This window comes from Anomaloglossus baeobatrachus, chromosome 1 (genome assembly GCF_048569485.1).
Source record: "Anomaloglossus baeobatrachus isolate aAnoBae1 chromosome 1, aAnoBae1.hap1, whole genome shotgun sequence".
NCBI classification, from domain to species: domain Eukaryota; kingdom Metazoa; phylum Chordata; class Amphibia; order Anura; family Aromobatidae; genus Anomaloglossus; species Anomaloglossus baeobatrachus.
Genome location: NC_134353.1, coordinates 316,727,895 through 316,752,129, shown reverse-complemented (window position 1 = coordinate 316,752,129; position 24,235 = coordinate 316,727,895). Strand labels below are relative to the sequence as shown.

Below are 24,235 nucleotides of genomic sequence, written 5' to 3'. Positions count from 1 at the left end.
GTTGTAGGAAGCAATTTATTGCAGTAATTTATTTCAAAGGTTGTGCAACCAAATATTAAGCCGAGGGTGCCAACAATTTTTTTCCTGCCCATTTTAGGGCTTTTATGTAAAATTATGTACAATTTGTCTTTTTGTCTTTTTTTTTACTTGTTCGAATACACACAAAAGAAAGAAACATACACACGAGTTCAAAACTGTTGGCACCCCTCATTTAATGAAAGAAAAACCCATAATGGTCACAGAAATAACTTTAATCTGACAAACGTATTAATAAATATAAAATCTATGAAAATGAACAAATGAAAGTCAGACATTGCTTATTAACCATGCTTCCACAGAATTTTTAAAAAATAAAACTCATGAAACAGGCCTGGACAGAAATAATGATACCCCTGAAAATATTGTGACAAAAGGGACATGTTAAATCAATGTGTGCCCGCTAATTAGTATCACAGGTGTCTACAATCTTGTAATCAGTCAGTGGACCTGTATATAGGGCTACAGATACTCACTGTGCCACAATCAACATGGACCAGAGGAAGCAAAGGAAAGAGTTGTCTCAGGAGATTAGAAAGAAAATTGGTAAAGGTTATCAGACCATCTCCAAGCAGCTTGATGTTCCTGTGACTATAGTTGCACATATTATCCGAAATTTAAGATTTATGGGACTGTAGCCAACCTCCCTGAATGTGGCCGCAGGACGAAAATTGATGACAAATTAAAGCGATGGATAATACGAATGCTAACAAAACAGCCTAGAAAAACTTCTAAAGAGATTAGAAGTGAATTTAAAGCTTAAGGAACATCAGTGTCAGATCGCACCAACCGTTGTTGTTTGAGCCAAAGTGGACTTCATGGGAGATAACAAGGAGGACACCATTGTTGAAAAAAACAAACCTAAAACAGCCAGACTGGAATTTGCCAAACTACATGTTGACAAGCCACAAAGCTTCTGGGAGAGTGTCCTATGGACAGCTGAGACAAAAATTAAACATTTTGGCAAGACACATCAGTTCTATGTTCACAGACAGAAAAACAAGAAAAGAACACGGTCCCTACTGTGAAACATGGAGGAGACTTGGTTATGTTCTGGGGCTGCTTTGCTGCATCTGGCACAGGGTGTCTTAAATCTGTGCAGGGTACAATGAAATCTCAAGACTGTCAAGGGATTCTAGCAAGAAATGTGCTGCCCAGTGTCTGAAAGCTTCGTCTCAGTTGCAGGTCATGGGTCTTGCAACAAGATAATGACCCAAAACACACAGCTAAAAACACCCAAGAATAGCTAAGAGGAAAACATTGGACTATTCTGATGTGGCTTTTATGAGCCGTGACCTAAATCCTATTGAGCATCTTTGTAAAGAGCTGAAACATGCCATCTGGAAAAGGAAACCTTCAAAGACGAGACAACTGGAGCAGTTTGCTCCTGAGGAGTGGCCAAAATACCTGTCGAGAGGTGCAGAAGTCCCATTGACAGTTACAGGAATCGTTTGATTGCAGTGATTGCCTCATAAGGTTGTGTAACACGATATTAAGTTAAGGAAGGAACAATCATTTCTGTTCAGGCCTATTTCATGAGTTTTATTTTTTTAAAAAAATTCTGTGGAAGCAGAAAAGCAGCAATGTGTGACTTTCATTTGTTCATTTTCCTGGATCTTTTATTTATTATTACTTTTGTCAGATTCAAGTTATTTCTGTGACTATTGTGAGTTTTTGCTTTCATTAAACGAGGGGTACCAGCAATTTTGACCACGTATGAATGTAATTGCAATAATTTTCTCGTTAAAGTATTTAATTTACTGGAACAATTTCAAGAGCGTCTTTTCATTTTTCTCCTCTTTGTGAAAGAGCCATAACTCCCCCCCCACCCCCAAAAATCAAAACAATAGTGAATTTCCCTTTTTTGCAATTTCACCGCACTTTGATTTTTTTTTTGCGTTTTCCAATACAATATGTCATGGAATGAATGGTGTAATTCAAAAGTGGAACGCAGCCTGCAAAAAACAAGCCTTCGTATGGCTATATTGACTGAGAAATAAAAAGTTATGACACTTGGAAGAAAGGGCAGAAGAAAGGGCGAAAAAAAACAAAAACGAAAAAAATGGAGAATCGCCGGGTGGTAAAGGGGTTAATGGGGGTAAAGGTGGGTGATGTGAACTTTTCTGTTTTTTTTATTTTATTTTTTCCTTAACAGATCCATTGCAGTGATAGCAACTTGTCAGCTCATAGAACAACACACTCCCATACCGGAGTGCTGTTAATGCCACTGTCAGAGAATCAGCTGTCAGTCAGTCTGAGGCTAAATTCTCGCGGGGACTAACATGGCAGTTGCGAGGGCTGTCAGCATGTTCCCGAATTAATGGTAGCCCGTCCATTGCCCACAAATGCATTGCGGGGGAGGATTGGCCAATGGGAGCTGAAGAGCAGAGAATGACATCAGGATTTAAACTGCAGTGAGCTGAGCAAGGTCCAGTCGCTGCACTTACAGGGCATCTTAATATTAGGATTACACACTTACTCTGACTTGGATTTTCAATGTAAATACACCAGTCTCGTAAAGTCCAAGAAATCTGTTTTTAGATTAAACTAGCTGTAGTACCCAGCGTTGCCCAGGATAGTAACTATCTCCCTGTCTCTCTCCCAGTCTCTGCCTATGTGTCGCTGTCTGTCTCTTTCCTTGTCTGTCTGTGTCTATGTCTCTGTCTGTCTCTTTCTATCTCTCTGTCTATATTTGTATCAGTCTATCTGTCTCCATCTCTGACTGTCTCTCTCTATCTCTGTGTCTGTCTCTATGTGTGTGTCTGTCTGTCTCTCTCTTTCCCCGACTGTCTCTTTCCCCGTCTGTATTTATCTGTCTCTTTCCTGGTCTGTCTCTTTCCCGATCTGTCTCTTTCCAGGGCTGTCTCTTTGCCCGGGCTGTCTCTTTGCCCGGGCTGTCTCTTTGCCCGGGCTGTCTCTTTGCCCGGGCTATCTCTTTCCACGTCTGTCTCTTTCCACATCTGTCTCTTTCCACGTCTGTCTCTTTCCACGTCTGTCTCTTTCCACGTCTGTCTCTTTCCACGTCTGTCTCTTTCCACGTCTGTCTCTGTCTGTGACTGTCTGTCTTTTTCTGTCTCTCTCTATCCGTCTCCCCACCGACATCATATTACCTCACACATAAGCTTCTTATACTAACAGTTTATTTTGTTCCTATAGCAACCACTGACAGTTGCTATTAACTTGCAGCTCCTAGCTCAATTCAGTTTAATTGAGGCAGGATTTTAGAGTGGAACTGTAAAGCACAGGGTTACATTTTCCCGTCTAAACATAGTCTATGACGTTCCCTGAGTCACATGGGGTGTCTGTGCAAAATTTTGTGATTGTAAATGCGATGGTGCGGATTCCTTTAGCGGACATGCACACATACATACATACATACACTCAGCTTTATATATTAGATTGTGAAATCTAGTCACAAATCCACTTTACGTAATGCTGCTTGTTACTGAGGCTTGATGACCTTGGGCCACGGACTCTAGGAGCAGCACAAATACACAAATTGTCTGTAGCTTTGTCACCATATTTCACAGAAGATATTGTACACAATACTAAATTGATCCCTTAAGCCCACTTTACACGCTGCAATGTATCTTACAATGTGTCGGCGGGGTCACGTCGTAAGTGACGCACATCCGGCATCGTAAGGTACATTGCAGTGTGTGACAGGTACGTGCGATTGCGATTCAACGTTAAAACGTTCATCGCATACACATCGTACCTTTCTCTAGAATTGCACGTCAGATTGTTCATCATACCCGGGGTAGCAGACATTGCAGTGTGTGACACCCCGGGAACGATGAACAGATCTTACCTACGTCCTGCGGCTCCCGGCCCACAATGCAGAAGGAAGGAGGTGGGCGGGATGTTTACGTCCCGCTCAGCTCCGCCCCTCCGCTTTTATTGGCCGGCTGCCGCGTGACGTCGATGTGACACTGAACCTCCCTCCCACTCCAGGAAGTGGATGTTCGCCGCCCACAGCGAGGTTGTATGGACGGGTAAGTACGTGTGACGGGGGTTAATCGTTTGTGTGGCACATTCAACAAATTGAACGTGCTGCACATACGATGGGGGCGTTGCAAATTGCATACGATATCGTATGCGAAATTGCAAAGTGTAAAGCAGGCTTTAGACCTGATAAGGCTGGTATATTTTGAAAAGCTATGTACGAACGACTGTCTGAGCCGTTATCCTGATATTAACAATGAATTGGACACAAAATAATACTGAACTCCTGCTCCTTGCCACTCCATTCATTGTTATTGGAGTGTCAATGACCAGCCGAGCGCATCATTTTTCTATTTGCGGGGGTCTCATTAAGAATGACTATACACATGATTGCCCATCGCTTTATTCACTCAGTGCTGCAGAGCTCAGGTTCTTGGGATTAGTGGGGTCACAGCAATTGGACCCCCAGCGATCGGGAAGTTATTCCCTATCCCATGAATAGGGAAGGAGCTTATCTCCTATCTAATAACTTAAAAACTTGAGAATACCCTTTAAAGAAGCGTGATATTTGTAGACCCTCTAGAGATTTTGCACTGGGGCCCGTGAACATCAAGGTATGACATTGATTCTAAATACCATCTTATGAAGAAAGACAAGAATTTGGAAGAGGGTTCTTACCTTAAGTAATTTGATTTCTCTCATTGCTATTTTCTTAACCATTTTGTCATCTTCACTTTCCAGAAACTTTTTGATGGCCACAATTCTACCACTTTCCTTGTGTCGACACTTCATCACCATCCCATAGCTGCCTTCTCCCACAAGGCCAAGATTTTCATACTTCTCCATCGTGACAATGGGAACGTTATAGACGAGGCTGCAAAACACCATATGACATAGTGATCGTAATGGGTGTCTACAAACAAGACCTACTGTGTGAGCTGCTTGTAACGCGTGAGGCCTGAAAGCGTGTCGGTAAACCTGTCACTGCTGCGGGTGGTCTCAGTTGTTATGAAGACTCTTACCATTTATGTGACATGACATTTATTACACCATTGTAGCTTCTAATGTAATGTGAGAGCCTGGATTATCTCTGATTGTTTTCTATTTCCTTTATTGAGCACAATCACAGAAACCTTTTATTACTTTTTACACATTTTTTTTTTATAAAACCTCATATTTCACCAATGACATTAGTAAATATAATGAGAATCAGCAGGACCCCAGGATTAATCTTCTTCTGAATGTATTATCTACAATTCATAATTTTCCACTATTATGAGCAGGATTCATGTTTAATAGAGTTACATGAATGAAAATGTGGGATACAAGAGAATGCCATCTAAATGGTAGATTAAGAAATAAAAAAAAAATCAATAAAAAAAATCAATCAGCAAAATTAACATTGTGCATACTTTATAATTTTTTTTTCCAGCTTCTTGCATTTTAAAGGGAACCTGCCACCAGATTTGTCCCTTATAAGCTACGGCCACCACCAGTGAACCCATAAATACAGCATTCCAGAATACTGTATATAAGAGCTCAGGTGTCTCTGTATATTGTAAAGAAGACCATTATTATACTCGCCTGCGGGTTGTCCAGTCCTACGGGTGTCCCTGCTCGCGGGTCCGGCGCCTCCTCTCTGTTGTGATTGCCATCCTCCTTCTTTCCAGCCCCGTGTGGATGACACATCTTACGTCATCCACACAGGCCGGCATTGCAATCCTGCGCAGGTACACTTTGATCTGCCCTGCTGAGGGTAGATTAAAGTATTGTAATGCGCAAACGCGAGGAAAGGTCAAAGACTGCCCATGCATGCGAACTACAATACTTTGATCTGCTCTCAGCAGGGCAGATCAAAGTAGGCCTCTGCTATACCACAATGCTGGCCTTTGTGGATGACATATGATGCTTTATCCACATGGGGCTGGAAAGGAGGAGGACAGAGATTGCAGCAGAGAAGAATTCTAGAATGCTGTATATAAGAGTCTACTAGTGGGAGCAGCAGCTTATAAGGGAAATTCCTGGTGACAGGTTCCCTTTAAAGGGAACCAACTATCAGGATTTTCATATATAATGTAAAGCCAGTGCTATACTGGCGCTAGGATGCTGAATCTAAGCATACCTTTTCTTCTGAGATTGCATGTTTTTCCAGCAATGCACTGCTATTTGATTGGCAGGTGTAACTGTGACGCCCTGGGCAATCCAGGGGTCACAGGTCACAACACCACACGCACCCCACATTCCCTGCAGGTACACACAAAGTCAAAACTAAAATCCTTGTTGCCTTCCTCCAGGGGCTGGTGTCCACACCAGGGGGTGAGCCAGGCGGTTGGCTCCACCCACCGAGGAGTTCACAGCTCTGGAGGCGGGAAAACCAGGCAGATTAGCTTGAGAGTTGAAAGTGTGAGGAGTAAACAGTGAAGTGGAAGGAGGAAGAGTTGAAAGTGACAGAGAAAGTGACAGCAAGAAGCCTGAAGTTGGTCCGGGTGTGTGCCCCGGACTGAGACAGCAAGGTTGGCAGACGGCGGTGACCGTCTGCAGGCGAGACTGATCGGAGGTTGCCGAAAGGACCGTAGACGGGTGGTGACCCGGCGGTACCGAAGCGGTATACAAAGATTAGTCAGCACCAGGGCAGGGGCCTTTCGGATCCCGGCAAGGCTAGGAGTCGCCATAATTTGCCAAATCCATCAGTGAAGGGGACGACTGTCTCCCAACAACCAAGTCCCGATTGAAGGCAACAGTCCGACCGTTAAGGGGAGACACCGCCACCGCCAAGGCACCAGTTTCCCAGGGCCAGCGCCTGCGGGCAGGAGAAGGGCTCCTCCGGCTCATATCCAAGCTGGGGAGTGGGTTACCGGTGGGAACCCATCGCTACCAACTGACTACACATGGGTGCAGGGAAGAGACCGTCACCGTCAACTGCAGGGAACATCAGCACCGTAACCGTCCGAGGGACCCGTCCAACCAGCCGTTTGTTTACCGAGAACTGTGTCGTGTTTACTGGCTGAGTGAGTACCTCCGTGCCGTGCGGCACAGCGCTGCCCCTGCGTCCCTGCACCTCCACAGGCCCCATAACCCGCCTGTCCATCATCCCAACCCCCATCACTGGGCCCCGGGACCACCAATCCCCTACCCACGGAGGGGCAATTCAACAACTGGCTGCTCCATACCACCACTCCCGGGATCCCCAGCCAGAGCAGCGGTGGTGTCCACACAATCACCACAACCGTAGGTGGCGTCACGGAAAATAAACAATCTCCACAACCAAACCCCCTTTCACTCACGGGCGAGGAGCGCCGCTAGAGTCCCCGGGATCCGGCCCATCGCTCGAGCCACCGAGCAGCAGCAGGCCGCGGCAGCAGCGCCAGCCGGACCCGAGCAGTGGGAGAGCGCGGCGTCCCCTCCTCCGCCCGCGACATAACAGGAAAGGAATATGTGGGTCTGGTCTTGCTATCTATTCCATGTCTGTCTGCCTGCATTGGAATTAACGTCTATGACAGGGACAGGGGGAAGTCCAGGCAGGAGCGGGAATAGAGAGCATGACCTGACCCACATATTCCCTTCCTGTTGCACCTGTCAATCAAATAGCAGTGCATTGCTGTAACTTTACTTACACATATTTCTGAAATAAAACATCCAATCTCTGAACAAAAGCTATGCTTACATTCAGCATCCCAGCGCTAGTATAGCATGTGTATAGCACTGGCTTTACTTTATATAGTGTATGAAAATCCTGCTGGTTGGTTCGCTTTAAAGAGTATCTTCCTCTACAAGAAGATGCACTGAAGTTGCCCAAAGAATCTTCCATTACATTATACTGCATATATCTGCATGTAGGCAGAGACTTGTCAATCCAGTGCAGCGGGCGGGAAGATTCTGCTGGAGACCCGCCTGTTGACTAGTCTGTCGTGTGGCTTGAAACCACAGCCAGCCTATTAAAGTATATATTTATCTTAAAAGCGTATCAGAGTGAAACATACATGCGGAGATCATACAGCCAGCGTATTGTGCAACATGTATCAGCTGACAGGTTACCTTTAATACTAGGCATTTACAGTGAAAAGGCTTCTTTATACCAGATATTGACAGCTCTTCAACATTTTATGTTTAAACAGAATATATGAACAGATCCAAGCCAAGTAACTAATGGTAAAACATGAGGTAAGACGGAAGTTTGAAGGAACTGTTGAAGAATTGCATTTTTCTCATAAAGAAATATAGGTCACCCAAAGAGATAACTAAACCAAGGGATTGACATTTGCTGACGGAAACACGCTGTTGGTTGGTGTCGGAGCTTTTTAAGAAAGTGGTCAGCAGTGAGCTGAAATATGGAGTTAATCACACATTAACAATCTTAGTAGGCTGCCAGGATAAGGGAGTAGCAATCCCAGGCTGGATTCTACATAACCACTGAGCCAGCCTGGTGGTCTAAACTAGTTACAGGAGTGTGATAGACATGTGTGAGGGTGTTACCGGCTTCCCTACAGGGCAGCAGGAGACTACATCTTGATTGGGCAGCCGTGAAGAAAAACCATAGAACTGCTAAAAAACCTTAAAGGGAAGGTATCGTCAACAAAAAATAATTTTCAATAACTGAACAAATGTAAAGTTATAATGTTTTAATGTTTTGTTTAAATATTATTTGTTTTTAATTGATAAAAATATAAAAATAAAAATTAAAACGTTTGATATTTTCCACTGTTAAACACTAGGAGCAGCAGCTGCTGAAATCCTACAGAAATTCCACTGTAAAAAAAGCTGACATTACATATGCAGTAAAGTGGGCGGAGTCTGCTCTCCTGTGTGTGATGGCACGCCTCCCCCTTCCAACAGATAACAGAGAATGACATGTATGGGCACAGTCCAGAGCCATTTTGTTGATGATCACAAATGTCTAAAGTGTCACCAAGGACAGCAGGAGTATCACACAGGATAGGATTATATACACGGCTCTGCAGACAGTATCACACAGGATAGGATTAGATACACAGCCGTGTAGACAGTATCACACAGGAGAGGATTAGATACACGGCTCTGCAGACAGTATCACACAGGATAGGATTAGATACACAACCCTGCAGACAGTATCACACAGGATAGGATTAGATACACAGCTCAGCAGACAGTTTCACACAGGAGATTAGATACACAGCTATGCAGACAGTATCACACAGGATAGGATTAGATACACAACCCTGCAGACAGTATCACCGGTACACACACAGGTACTCACATGCAGTAGCGCGCGCACACACACACACACACACACACAGCAGCAGCGGCGGGCAGAGCGGGGGGAGCTGCGGCAGCGGGCAGAGCGGGGGCTTGGGAGAACGGAGGGAGGGGGGTGTCATTGGAGACGGTAACGGCGGAGGGGAGGGGTGGCGGCAGTAGTGGGGGCAGAGCAGGGGCTGGGGAGAACGGAGGGATGGGATGTCATCGGAGACGGTAACGGGGGGAGGGGATGGAGGGGAGTCAGCCCGTACTCACAAATCCCGGCGGTTGACAGGGGTATAGTGAAGCAAACAGCATACACTGTGAGCTCCACAATAATGGCGCTGATCTCCTCCCTTTGCTGTGATCTAGGCAGCCCAGGGGGCGCGTCCAGGTCACAGCAGACACCCAGTATAACGTACTGCATGGGGTCGGATCCCGACCACTGTTCTCTATGCACAGGGGCTGCCATAAAGGAGTGAGTAACTGTCGTTACAGACACAGCAAATCCAGCATGCAAACCCCCAGTGCCTCCAGTTAAATTAGAATTAAATAAAAACTAAATAAGCAGCGATTTTCATTTTGTATTAGAAATACTTGATTTTATAATCATTATTTTTAATACAAAAATAAAAAAACGCGATACCTTCCCTTTAGAGCGTTGCCATAACTTGGGACTGAAGAAATGACGTGCGCTAGTGCACTCCGGTTGCCTCCTGCTGCTTCCACTCTCCAGATATATGTTCCTTAAAGGAGTTCTCCAATAATCAGTCATTTATTTCAAACTGAAGCCTGTAGAAGTCATATGTCAGGACTGGCTGTAGCCTGAAGAATCATATACATCCCTCAGTCAGCCACCAGAGCAGGGCTGTGATATGAGAAAAAATAAATCTTCTCCTCATTGACTGAGCACATTTTTTTTTTTTTTTCTACAGCCTCATTCCTCTGTGTGCAGACTCCATTCCCTGCTATAAAGCTGTCAGTATGACACAGCAGTGCAGGTATAGCATGGAGAAGGATGCAGCTGTAGAAAATAACCCTTTGTGCTCAGTCAGTGAGGAGGTATGTATATTTAAGATGCTCTTTTGTCTCAAGCTGTTTCCTCAGACAGCAACCTCTCCTGATATTAGGACAGACTGCAGTTTGAAATATGTGACTATGGCCATTTTATCACATTCTTGGAAAAACCCTTTAAAAGTGATGTCAAGATGGCTAATACAATGGCATGTTGCCAACTTGGAAGCAGGAGGACCAAAATGTGGACTTGAACACGTAGCAGCAGGATCCAAACTGAAGGCACCAGGAAGGGTGACTAGATATATGAAATGTATAGTCCCTTTTCAGTCCAAGGGTGAAGAATCGAGGGTCACTTTCAGGAGGTGCTATGCGACCCTTTTTCCATAGCCTCAAAACAGAATAGACAACTATTTTTTTTTTATTTTTTTCTGGACATCATGCCCAAAAATCATGGACAGCCAACATTTGTTATGAACATTTTGGAAAACCATAATACATTATTAAACTTTTAGGAAATACAGTATGTATATAATCAGTCTCTAATTCTAATATCATTGCTGATAGTATTTGGTTTTAGTACATTGGGTTTTGTGTAGTAACAGTATGCTGGCCTTTGTTAGTTGTATAGTTCTTTTATTGGCTATATGAATTACTGTGTTGTCTCTGAGGCCCATATGACTAGTTACAATACTGCCTGTTATGTTTTATAGTTTTATTTTTATCCATATATTTTCTGAATAAATAAAACAGCAAAGTCTTCTATATTCTCTGACATTACTGCCCCCATTTTCCTATTGTGCAGCTGTCAAAAAATTTTTTTTTTTAATTTATCATCTTTGATTTCTTCTAATTTGTTCACTTATTAGATGCTAGATGTTATTGTGACGCCCTGGGCAAGCCAGGGGTCACAGGTCACCACACCACACGCACCCCACATTCCCTGCAGGTACACCTAAGTCAAACAAAAATCCTTGTTGCCTTCCTCCAGGAGCTGGTGTCCACACCAGGGGGTGGGCCAGGTGGTTGGCTCCACCCACCGAGGAGTTCACAGCTCTGGAGGCGGGAAAACCAGGCAGTTGAAGTCTAGCTGAGGGCTAGAGTGGAGTTAAGCTAGGGAAGTGAAGGAGTAAACAAGAAGATGAGTGTTAGAGTTGAAAGTGAAAGGAAGTGAAGTGGTAGAGGAGCAAAAGTAAGAGCAACAGAGAAAGTGACAGCAAGAAGCCTGAAGTTGGTCCGGGTGTGTGCCCCGGACTGAGACAGCAAGGTTGGCAGACGGCGGTGACCGTCTGCAGGCGAGACTGATTGGAGGTTGCCGAAAAGACCGTGGACGGGTGGTGACCCGGCGGTACCGGAGCAGTATACGTAGATTAGTCAGCACCAGGGCAGGGGCCTTTCGGATCCCGGCAAGGCTGGGAGTCGCCATAATTTGCCACATCCGTCAGTGAAGGGGATGACTGTCTCTCAACAACCAAGTCCCGATTGAAGGCAACAGTCCGACCATAGAGGGGAGACACCGCCACCGCCAAGGCACCAGTTTCCCAGGGCCAGCGCCTGCGGGCAAGAGTGGAGCTCCTCCGGCTCATATACAAGCTGGGGAGCGGGTTACCGGTGGGAACCCATCGCAACCAAACAACAACACATAGGTGCAGGAAAGAGACCGTCACCGTCTCCTGCAGGGGATATCAACAGTGCAACCGTCTGAGGGACCCGTCCAACCAGCCGTTTGTTTACCGAGAACTGTGTCGTGTTGACTGGCTGAGTGAGTACCTCCGTGCCGTGCGGCACAGCGCTGCCCCTGCACCTCCACAGGCCCATAGCCCGCCTGTCCACCATCCCAACCCCATCACTGGGCCCCGGGATCACCAACCCCTACCCACGGAGGGGCAACACAACAACTGGCTGCTCCACACCATCACTTCCGGGATCCCCAGCCAGAGCAGCGGTGGTGTACACTCAATCACCACAACCGTGGGTGGCGTCACGGACAATAAACAATCCCCACACCCAAACCCCTTTCACTCACGGGCGAGGAGCGCCGCTAGAGTCCCCGGGATCCGGCCCATCGCTCGAGCCACCGAGCAGCAGCAGGCCGCGGCAGCCGGACCCGAGCAGTGGGAGAGCGCGGCGTCCCATCCTTCGCCCGCGACAACTTGGCGTCACGAACAGGATCTTACCGCTCTGCCGTCTGGTAGAGGTGCGCCTTGTTACCGCTGGAGGTGTCCGGCCGAAAAATTTCAGAAGCCGCCATCTTTGGCGCGAAGAGTTCCCGCTTGAGCGTCTTCTCGAGTAGCAGAGGCGCGAAGGCCAAAACCCCGCCCCGATAGAGGAGGGGCCGGAAAGAAGCTAAGGGGGACACGATGGCGGCTGGCTGCATGTGAGCGCAGCTATAAAAGCAGGGACGCCAGGACTCTGCAGTCACCCTGTTCCTGGAAGAAGTCAGCAGCAGAATGTGGATGCCGTCCCGAGGCACCGTAGCCCCCGCGCCGGGAACCGCGGCGTGGGTGGAGATCCGGACCGCGCAGCTCTATCAGAGGCTGCAGGTCAAAATGCAGCTCCTCATGGAGGAGTGGGAGGCCGACATGGCGGACGTGATAGTGACCGTGGGGAGACGCGAGGAGGAAGCCGAGGAAGGGAGGGTGAGTGACCCACGCCCCGATGCCCTTGAAGGGCCGGTCATCGCGGCTGCGGGACCCGGTCCAAGCCCTCTCGCTCTGTTGACTCCCTCGCCACCCGTCTCGGAAGCTGTGACCCCGCCACTAGGTCCGCTGCCACCGCAACCGGTACCGATACCCAGCATGCCCGCCCCGGCGGGCCGACCTGTAGCTGGAGCCCGTAGCAAGTCGGAGGTGCTGCCATGGAAGGCCCCGAAGTCTGCACCGGAGGCAGCCCCTGAGAAGTTCCCCGAGCCGGAGCTGATGACCCGTTCCGAGCCGGAGGCCCAGCTGCGGAAAGCCCCTGTGCCCATCCCCCACACCTCGGCTGAGGTAGCGCCGGGTTGTCGCTGCAAGGCAGCGCCCAAGGCCAAGACGCCGCGGGACCTGCTGCCCAGATCTCTGACAGTGGGCAGCATCCAGAATGTCCCGCGGGGCCCGACCCGTGCGCCGGAGCTCGCAGCAGCACCGTATTGGGACAGGGAGCCGGTACTGCTGGGTCCGGAGATCCGTGAAAGGGAGAAGAAGAAAGCCGAATTGGTGGCACGGGCAATCTGAGAGAAGGAGAACCTCCGCCAGGCGATGTTCCGTGTCCGGGGCCCGCTGTATGAAGGACAGGTGAGGCGGTTTGATGTCCGCCGGGGCTATGGGTTTATCTACGAACCGGGCCTGGAGGCCGAAGTGTTTATAGCCCGGCGGGATGTGAATGCCCACCTGCCCGAGGAGCACCCTGGCCGTAACTTGATGCCGGGTGACATCGTGCAGTATACCCGGCACTGTGGAGAGATGGGGTGGTTCGCCCTAGATGCAAAACTGAGGGGCAGCCAGGAGAGCCGAGTGAGTTCTGCACCCCCTCCCTCGGATGAAGCTGAATATCCGGAGTAATGGCAATGGGGTACCGCTGCACCGTCCCCGTTGGGACCACCACTGAGTTTTGTTTGCAAGTTTGAAAAAGATGATGATAAGATGATAACCGAACAGTCACCTGATTCACCGTGATTTGGAAAACCGGCCGTTGCCGGCACCGTTGTCCCCGTGGGGACCGTTTAAAAAGTTGCATGGAGAACTTTCCATGGACAAGCCCGTGAACTTGCAGGGCAACCACAAACGTTAAGTGGCATGTAAATAAGTTGTTTTACCGTTACCGTTTCCGCAGTTGCCGCCTCCGGAGAGGCAGGTTGGAGGGAGGGCCCGCAGTAGAGCCGGCTGGGGCCCAGCCACCACAGGAACCGGTGGCTACCCTCTGGAGGGGAAGGACAGATCCCGCTCGGGTAACTTGTGCTGGACTGGGGTCAAGGGGTGCTGCCTGGGCTTTAGGGGCAGCATCAGGGCCAGTTTACTTGGGTGGGAGAGAGCGGAGACCGTAACCGTAAACCGTTTGCAACGTTTAAGAATTGAACCTCCCGATGTGGGATGATGCCATAAGTTGTAAATATGTTACCGTTTTTCATATTTTTACAGCAAACAAAAGGAAAATAAAACCGGTGTTGGACGGGCAGCCCGAGGACGGTCTGCATTTTGCTAAGGGGGAATGTGACGCCCTGGGCAAGCCAGGGGTCACAGGTCACCACACCACACGCACCCCACATTCCCTGCAGGTACACCTAAGTCAAACAAAAATCCTTGTTGCCTTCCTCCAGGAGCTGGTGTCCACACCAGGGGGTGGGCCAGGCGGTTGGCTCCACCCACCGAGGAGTTCACAGCTCTGGAGGCGGGAAAACCAGGCAGTTGAAGTCTAGCTGAGGGCTAGAGTGGAGTTAAGCTAGGGAAGTGAAGGAGTAAACAAGAAGATGAGTGTTAGAGTTGAAAGTGAAAGGAAGTGAAGTGAAGTGGTAGAGGAGCAAAAGTAAGAGCAACAGAGAAAGTGACAGCAAGAAGCCTGAAGTTGGTCCGGGTGTGTGCCTTGGACTGAGACAGCAAGGTTGGCAGACGGCGGTGACCGTCTGCAGGCGAGACTGATTGGAGGTTGCCGAAAGGACCGTGGACGGGTGGTGACCCGGCGGTACCGGAGCGGTATACGTAGATTAGTCAGCACCAGGGCAGGGGCCTTTCGGATCCCGGCAAGGCTGGGAGTCGCTATAATTTGCCAAATCCGTCAGTGAAGGGGATGACTGTCTCCCAACAACCAAGTCCCGATTGAAGGCAACAGTCCGACCATAGAGGGGAGACACCGCCACCGCCAAGGCACCAGTTTCCCAGGGCCAGCGCCTGCGGGCAAGAGTGGAGCTCCTCCGGCTCATATCCAAGCTGGGGAGCGGGTTACCGGTGGGAACCCATCGCAACCAAACAACAACACATAGGTGCAGGAAAGAGACCGTCACCGTCGCCTGCAGGGTATTTCAACAGTGCAACCGTCTGAGGGACCCGTCCAACCAGCCGTTTGTTTACCGAGAACTGTGTCGTGTTGACTGGCTGAGTGAGTACCTCCGTGCCGTGCGGCACAGTGCTGCCCCTGCGCCCCTGCACCTCCACAGGCCCATAGCCCGCCTGTCCACCATCCCAACCCCATCAATGGGCCCCGGTATCACCAACCCCTACCCACGGAGGGGCAACACAACAACTGGCTGCTCCACACCATCACTTCCGGGATCCCCAGCCAGAGCAGCGGTGGTGTACACTCAATCACCACAACCGTGGGTGGCGTCACGGACAATAAACAATCCCCACACCCAAACCCCTTTCACTCACGGGCGAGGAGCGCCGCTAGAGTCCCCGGGATCCGGCCCATCGCTCGAGCCACCGAGCAGCAGCAGGCCGCGGCAGCCGGACCCGAGCAGTGGGAGAGCGCGGCGTCCCCTCCTCCGCCCGCGACATTATTAGATGTTCTTTTTTATAATACAGTGCTTTAGTGATCTTGCATACATGTATATAGTCACCGTTGGAAAAGGAATCTGTCACCAGGTTTTTTGCCACCTAATCTGAGAGCAGCATAATGCAGAGATCCTGATTCCAGCAGCGTGTCACTTACTGGACTGCTTAGTGTAGTGTTGATAAAATCATTGATTAATCAGCAGTAGATTATCATTAGAGGACGACTTGGCGTGCTGCAGGTAGTCCAGCATATTCATGAGCTCTGGATAACTGCTAGATCTACTGCTGAGAAAATAGTGATTTTATCAAAATGACAGCAAACAGCTCAGTAAGTGACACATTACTGGAATCAGGATCTCTGTCTCTACATTATACTGCTCTCAGATGAGGGAGCAAAAACATGGTGACAGATTCCCTTTAAATGTGGCAATAGTCCTGTTCAACATGAGCTTTTCCTCTTTGATACTGTCGGGTTTATTCACAGTCTTAATGAAGGATCGTGGAGGGGTCAGATGTGCCACATTCAATAAAAGTTGCGTAACTTATGACATATTTGTGCGGTGGGCACTGCCACCCTCTGTTCCGCCCATGCTTCATCCACTTTGGTGGAACTGGCAGAACTAGTGTGAAAATGTTAATAGTTGCCAAATTTTTGCACAACTCTGGGTTGCTGTACCACAAAATTATTGGCAACTTTTTAAAGTGTTGTGTGCCAGAATACTATTGTAAACACTTTGATTAATCAGCCCCTGTGTGTTTAATATTCACTGATTATTTGCGCACCTTATTGCTTGGTAAAATCAATGGGAATAAAACCCAAAAGTGGCATTATCTGATTGGGTTGTCCGGTGTAAATGCACAAGTCTGCAGTCACTGTATGTATCGCTCTATCTGACTGCAGACTTACAAATCCTTACAGAACGCGCAGTGTGCGCTGTGGAGATTCTCCGATGGAGACGTCAGGAATGCGATTTTCATACTTCCTGCCACATTCCCTCTAGACGTGTCTGACCTCACTTATTACACTTGTATTGAGCCCAGCTAGTCCGCACGTTACTACATGTATGAAAATTACAGTGAGGTCACGTGCCTGACGCATCGGAGAATGCTCAAAGTGTGCATTGAATTTGTACCCTATGGTCGGACAACCCCATTAATATTAATATGATGCTCTCACATTTGCATCTAGACGATCCAATCTTCTATCATGAAGTAATAAAAATGGAGTCCAATACAGGGATAAAAGGAAGAAATCCATAGAGGATGGCAAAAATAGAATGTTTATATTGGGATCGATCTATCCCTCTATCTATCTATCTATCTATCTATTCAATATTTATCTATCCATCCAATATCTATCTATCTACAGTATCTATCTATTTATCCAATATCTATCCATCCAATATCTACATATCTATCTATCCATCTATAATATCATCTATGTATCCAATATATATATCTATCCATCCAATATCTATCTATTTATCTATCCATCTAATGATAAACTTTATGCATCTCTAAATTCCCCCCCCCCAAAAAATGTGTATCTCTGTAAATCTCCCCCAAAATAGCTAAATGCTATAGACCGTCTAGTCTAAAGCCTGCTTTACACGTTACGATTAAGAATACGATATCGTATGCGATCGTAACCACCCCCATCGTATGTGTGGCACGTTCAATTTGTTGACCGTGTCGCACAAACGATTAATCCCCGTCACAGGTACTTACCCGTCCATACGACCTCGCTGTGGGCGGCGAACGTCCACTTCCTGGAGTGGGAGGGATGTTCGGCGTCACAGCGACGTCACGCGGCAGCCGGCCAATAGAAGCGGAGGACGGAGATGACCGGGACGTAAACATCCCTCCCACCTCCTTCTTTCCGCATTGCTGGCCGGGAGCCGCGGGACGCAGGTAAGATCTGTTCATCATTCCCGGGGTGTGACACACTGCGATATGCGCTACCTCGGGAACATTGAACCACCTCACGTTCAATTTTTAGAAATTGAACGACGTGCGTGCGATGAACGTTTTAACATTCAATCACACGGAGGTTTCACACGCTACAATATAACTTACGATGCCGGATGTGCGTCACTTATGACGTGACCCCGCCGACACATCGTAAGATATATTGTAGCGTGTAAAGCCCGCTTAAGTTTCCACCATTTATTAATTGGCTTATCTCAATGCAGAACTGCGTGTGAAATTTACCATAGGAAATGTGGCAGAATTCTGGCGCAATGAGGAACAAATATGTCTGACATGCCTTGCACCACTTTTTATGTTTTGAAGGAAAGGGCTATGTTCTGATATAAAATTGCACAAAATGAACCCAAATTTTTACACAAGCTTCAGGTAGGAAAGTGAGTAAACGAATAGATTGTGTGGGATTAGACAAGACTGTAATCATTGATCATGAGCCTCTGTTAGGGTATGTGCACACGTTGCTTTTTTTTCCGCGCGGAAAAAAACGCACCCTCTGGCAGAGGGGAGAATTGTAAACAATGCTTTTTGAGAAACAACGCATCGAAAACGCATGCGTTTTTCATGCGTTTTTCATGCGTTTTCCATGCGTTTTTTTTAGGTGCGTTTTTTAAGACTTGGGTACCTAATGACCCCATTTTGGAATCTGCACCCCTCAAGGATTTTATTCAGGAGTATATTAATCATTTTGAATCCACAGCTACTTCCCCCAAAATGTAGCTGTAGCAACAATATTCTCACTGTTGGGCTATGTGGCCATGATCCAGCGACACGGCGTCCAGTACACAGTGTCAGCCTTCCTGCAGAGATGTGAGTGTTTCCCACGGGAGAACGCAGCTGGCCATGCCCACGATTTGGGTTCAGGCTGCTGTGGAGCTCTATTCTACCTGCAGAGAACAGAACACTCATCTACGCAGCATAAATTGACATGCTGAGGCTCGGGAAGCTGCTTCACAGGTCGGTTTATGCTGCAGAGAAAAGAAGCACAGTGGGCATGAGATTTCTAAAAATCCTTCCACTGTGCTTCTACTGCACAACGCAGCGTCATGGACGCAGGGAAAACACTCTGCGCCCAAAACGCTGCAAACCCCGATTGTGGGCATCCAGCCTAAAAAGCGTCAATGGAGGTCAAATAGATATACAACATCCCATCCCCCCCTGCATATTCTAAGCTGGCACCTTTAGTATCTTTCATGTGGCACTAAAGGGTGCCTAGCCTAGTTTTTATCACAAAAACAAAAAAAAAAATGGCGTGGGGTCCCCCCTATTTTTGATAGCCAGTCAGGGTAAAGCAGACAGCTGTAGCCTGCAAACCACAGCTGGCAGCTTCATCTTGTCTGGTGATCAATTTCGAGGGCTCCCCAGGTTTTTTTTTTTTATTTATAAATAAAAATAATAAAAAAAAAATAACATGGGGTCCCCCCAAATTAGATCACCAGCCAAGGTGAAGCTGACAGCTGAGGTCTGGTATTCTCAGGGTGGGAAGGGCCATGGTTATTGGACTCTTCCCAGCCTAAAAATAGCAGGCCACAGCCGCCCCAGAAGTGGCGCATCCATTAGATGCGCCAATCCTGGCGCTTCGCCCCAACTCATCCCGCGCCCTGGTGCGTTGGCAAACGGGGTAATAAATGGGGCTGATACCAGATGTGTAATGTCACCTGGCATCAAGCCCAGCAATTAGTGATGTCACGGCGTCTATCAGACACCCGACATAACTAATTGACAGTAAACAAAAGCAAAAAAAGACAACAAAAAATCTTTTATTAGAAAAAACACTCCCCAAATCATTCCCTTGTTCTCCAATTTAATAAAAAAATGGGATCGCAGAAATCCATTTGGATGTCCCACGTCGCCTCTGGACCTTCTAGAATATGGGGGCACGTTCAGGGAACGTATCCCCCATTTTCTAGGAGGGTAGACCCTCCATTTGAGGAGAGTGGGTGCAAAAATCTGCACCCACTCTCCCCGGGTCACAGCTGCAGAGTGCCGAGCAGCCAGCACAGCTCACACTGAACACAGTGCTGGCTGTCAGCTGCTCGGCACATGTGACCGGCCGGTGTCTGCTGTGAAGGAGGAGGGAACCGCGGGGGATCAGCGCTGTGACCGGACAGGTATGTATGACACCGGGGGGAATTGGGGTGAACGGGCAGGGCCTGGGTGCATTTTTCTGTCGCATGTCTCAAGGCACATGCGACAGATAACATAGGAGCAGGGCGGCCGGTGCGCTACTGTGCGCGCGGCCATGTTGGATTTTGTTGGGTCGGGGCGGGCACTTTGGCGACACCGGGGGCTTTCCTGAACTTTGCCAGGAAGTGAGGTCAACAGGAAACCTCTTGACCTCACTTCCAGGTAAATGCCTGCGTTCTGGCGTGCCGACAAAGCCCGCGGACCGCAACAAAAAAGCAGGTCACTGCGGTGTAGCTGCGTTCTGACCCCACATCATTGATTTCAATGGGGGAGAGAACGCAGCCACAACGCACAAAAGAAGTGACATGCTGCTTTTCTTTCCGCACCGATTTTTGGCATCAAAAACGCTGCGTTTAGAAATGCAGCGTGTGCACTGATTTTTCAGCTTTCCCATACACTTTGCTGGGAAAGCTGAACGCATGCAATTTGCCACTGAAACGCTGCGGTTTCAAACGCAGCGTTTCCGCGGTAAAAAACGCAACGTGTGCACACAGCCTTAGGCTATGTCCGCATGCTGCAGTGTTTTTGGTAACAACAAAGCTGCACCTTCTGGCAGAAAACACATAAAAAAAACCACACGTTTTTTGCTACGTTTTTTCCCAATGCGTTTTTTTTGGGTGCTATCAATGGCTGGAAGGGCTAAAAAATGCTGGACAAAAACGCACAAAGAATTGACATGCTGTAGTTTTTTTGGTCACACAAAAACTGCAGACAAAAAAAAAGCAATGTGGCAAAAACTGCAGCGTGTGCATGGGGCCTTATAAATCTGGCATTTATTAAGGCTATGTGCGTACTCTGAGTATTTGGTTGCAGAAATTTCTACACCAAATGTGCATCTCCTGGCAGAAAAAAGTGTGTTTTTGTCGTGCTTTCCATGCATTTAGGGTGGAAAAACGTTGGCAAAAACGCACCAAGAATTGACATACTGCAATATATATTCTGCACCAAATCTGCATGGAAAAAATGTGCAGAAAACTTCAGAATTCTCATGGACTTTGCTGACATAACGATAGGCATGCAGATTTGTGATAAAACTGCATTAAGAAAAAAACGCAGTGTGTGCACGTAGCCTTATGCCGTCTAATCTAAATTTATATTCACTAAAAATTGGACAGTTCTAATAGATATTCCCCAAAGTCACACTGGCTTTTCCGCTAATTTATGCTCAACCTACGCATCAAATGAGGTGCAAAAAGCATGTGATGCAGCTTGTATCAGAATTCTGGTGCATTTATCTCAGTGAATCTGCCTCGAAATAGCAAAATGATGCATCTTCCTACAAGACGCTGCAAATGGCACAATTCACAATAAAGGATAATACATTCGACACAACTCATGACGCCTCCCGGGTGCCACACCTTTCCTCAATATATTGTGTAAAATGTCCCGTTCAGCATTAATATATTATTATGATTTTCACTCATTCCCTAATATCCTAGATATTTTTCAAATCTGTCAAGATACACAAGAGATCTAAGACAAGTAATAAATCTGCAATATGTCGTCTTGTTCCGTTTAGTGTCAAAATTCTCCCTCAAGGTTCAAACACATGACTGGCAATAAGCCAAATATTCCAAATATTTTTATTCCTATTATTTTACATTATTTTATAATTTACCATCCATGAGAAACAATACCACCTTTACAAGACTAAATGACTAAAAATATTTGGCTTCAATTACAACGTATATGATACATTTGCTATTGGCTACTTGACGGGTTTTAGGATGATGACAGGTTTTAAGATGGTGACGGGTTTTAGGATGGTGACAGATTTTAGGATGGTGACGGGTTTTAGGATGGTGACGGGTTTTAGGATGGTGACGGGTTTTAGGATGATGATGGGTGACAGGTTTTGAGATAGTGATGGGTTTTAGGATGATCACAGGTTTTAGGATGGTGACGGGTTTTAGGATGGTGACGGGTTTTAGGATGGTGACGGGTTTTAGGATGGTGACGGGTTTTAGGATGGTGACGGGTTTTAGGATGGTGATGGGTTTTAGGATGGTGACGGGTTTTAGGATGATGATGGGTTTTAGGATGGTGACAGGTTTTAAGATAGTGATGGGTTTTAGGATGACGACGGGTTTTAGGATGATGACGGGTTTTAGGATGGTGACGGGTTTTAATTCAGTGATTGGTTTTAGGATGATGAAGGGTTTTAGGATGGGGATGGGTTTTAGGATGGTGACGGGTTTTAAGATGGTGAGGGGTTTTAGGATGGTGACAGGTGTTAGGATGGTGACAGGTTGTAGGATGATGACGGGTTTTAGGATGGTGAAGGGTTTTAGGATGGGGATGGGTTTTAGGATGGTGACGGGTTTTAAGATGGTGAGGGGTTTTAGGATGGTGACAGGTGTTAGGATGGTGACAGGTTTTAGGATGGTGACAGGTTTTAGGATGGTGACGGGTTTTAGGATGGTGACGGGTTTTAGGATGGTGACGGGTTTTAGGATGATGACGGGTTTTAAGATGGTGACGGGTGTTAGGATGATGATGGGTTTTAGGATGATGACGGGTTTTAGGATGGTGACGGGTTTTAGGATGGTGACGGGTGTTAGGATGATGATGGGTTTTAGGATGATGACGGGTTTTAGGATGGTGACGGGTGTTAGGATGATGATGGGTTTTAGGATGATGACGGGTTTTATTGTAGTGATGGGTTAAAGGATGGTGACGGGTTTTAGGATGGTGACGGGTTTTAGGACGATGACGGGTTTTAATTTGGTGACGGGTTTTAGGAAGATGTCGGGTTTTAGGACGGTGACTATGGTGATAAAGGAATGTGCAATTTCCGGAAGGATTTGTCAGCAGTTTCAAGGTAACAATGATGTTGGCAATGATTAAATATTTGTAAACTTTGAAATATAAACTTCCTTTACAACAAGACAATTCTTCCTTTTACATCAGGACAAAACAAAGCAGAATAAACATTAGGTAGCTAAAGAAATCCATACCACGCGCTCAGAGATGAAATAGTAGAACGCACAGAATGACATGTGAAGAAGACGGATACAAGCATGCTCTAGTCACGGCTTTACACTGCATCTTATGTTCTATGCATTCATGCCACCTACCTAATGTTTCTTCTTCATTCAGTCACAAGACAAAGGAAGAATCCATTGCAGGCAAAGGATACAACTGCAGAACTGTAGCATTCTCTACAAGTATCCAGTGTAAAGGTCAGGAGCGATATGCCAGCCTATACCACCTATATATGCCCAAAGTGGGAATCATAGACAAGCGAAGCAATTATTGTAGCTGAATGTGGACGGTGCGGGGTGTGTAATGTGTGGTTAGAATGCTGAGTGTATTGGATGGCTTCTCTGCTTGTCACCTCCAGCCTGCATACAATAGAAGCTATACTAACCAGCCGGTCACCCTGGCAACTGCCCCCTGCAGGGAATATACACAGAAACACATAGCCATGGGCAGACGACAGCGCACACGTATGCCCAGGCACCACTCACCAGCATACCTCTAGATCATGCCTGTCTGCCAGCGTCAGCCATGTGCTATGCAGGGGTGAGAGCGATGCCAGGCTGAAGCTGCGCCCACTCTGCACTGCACATATCCCCTCCCAGGAGGCAAAAATGTGATGTTATACCTTGCCACCTGCTGGCAAGACTACACTAAATCCTTACAGTATATATATACTGCATATATATATATATATATATATATATATATATATATTATATACACACACACACACATTGTTGGCAGAAAAAAAATGCTGATTAAAATGTGTATTTTCTTTTTCCATTTTTAAAAAGGTATCACAAGATTATAATTTTGTTCCTCTCGCTGAGAACATTCAATAAGTTTTCTTTTTCCCTGATGGGTGAAAAACTCTGAAGAAAATGATTTGTGCGGAGTTGATGCTTTGATGGTTCAAATCTGTAAGGAAAAAATAAGCATTGTGTGCATGAGGTTTTAGAAATCTCATTGACTTTGGTGGTACTGTAAAACGCTTTTTTTATGCAGTAAAAAAGGGCAAAAATCGCAGCACGTGAACAAGCCCTTATTTAACAAGATGCTTATCAGACTGTAAATTTCACAAATGTCAGATTAATTCCAGCTTCTGTACTGATGATATGCAGTCTAGCTGAGATTGTACAGTATGTGTCAGCTGTGATTGGCATCACTCTCCAAAGTTAGTATACTGGAGGGGGGCAACATTGTCTAAGGCCTAAAACACACATCCGTGAAAACTACGTCCTTGTAAAACGTTTTTCGGGTCCGTTTTCTGTTTTTTTAGGTCCGTCTTTATGGTATGTGTGGCCTGCGTATGTATCCCGTATGCTAGCCGTATGTGCGTGTGAAATGTCCGTGTGTGCGTGTGAAACTTAACTGACATGTGTTTGTGTTGTCCATGTGGAATGTCCGTG

General features: G+C 46.9%; 1 protein-coding gene across 2 annotated transcripts in view; it reads right to left on the bottom strand.

Annotated features, from left to right (window-relative positions):
• The window catches only part of CDKL2 (cyclin dependent kinase like 2), a 107,962-nt gene extending 84,547 nt beyond the window's left edge, over positions 1-23,415 (bottom strand). Inside the window, exons 1-2 of one of the 2 annotated variants that reach the window (XM_075351342.1) lie at positions 23,323-23,415; positions 4,660-4,855 (exon numbers count right to left, since the gene is read on the bottom strand). In XM_075351342.1, the coding sequence (XP_075207457.1) occupies positions 4,660-4,827 (168 nt within the window). In that variant the 5' untranslated portion in view covers positions 4,828-4,855; positions 23,323-23,415. Of the gene's footprint in view, positions 1-4,659; positions 4,856-22,921; positions 23,170-23,322 lie in introns of those variants that run through there. The other variant, XM_075351348.1, reaches the window with a different exon arrangement.
• Positions 23,416-24,235: the final 820 nt, after the last annotated feature.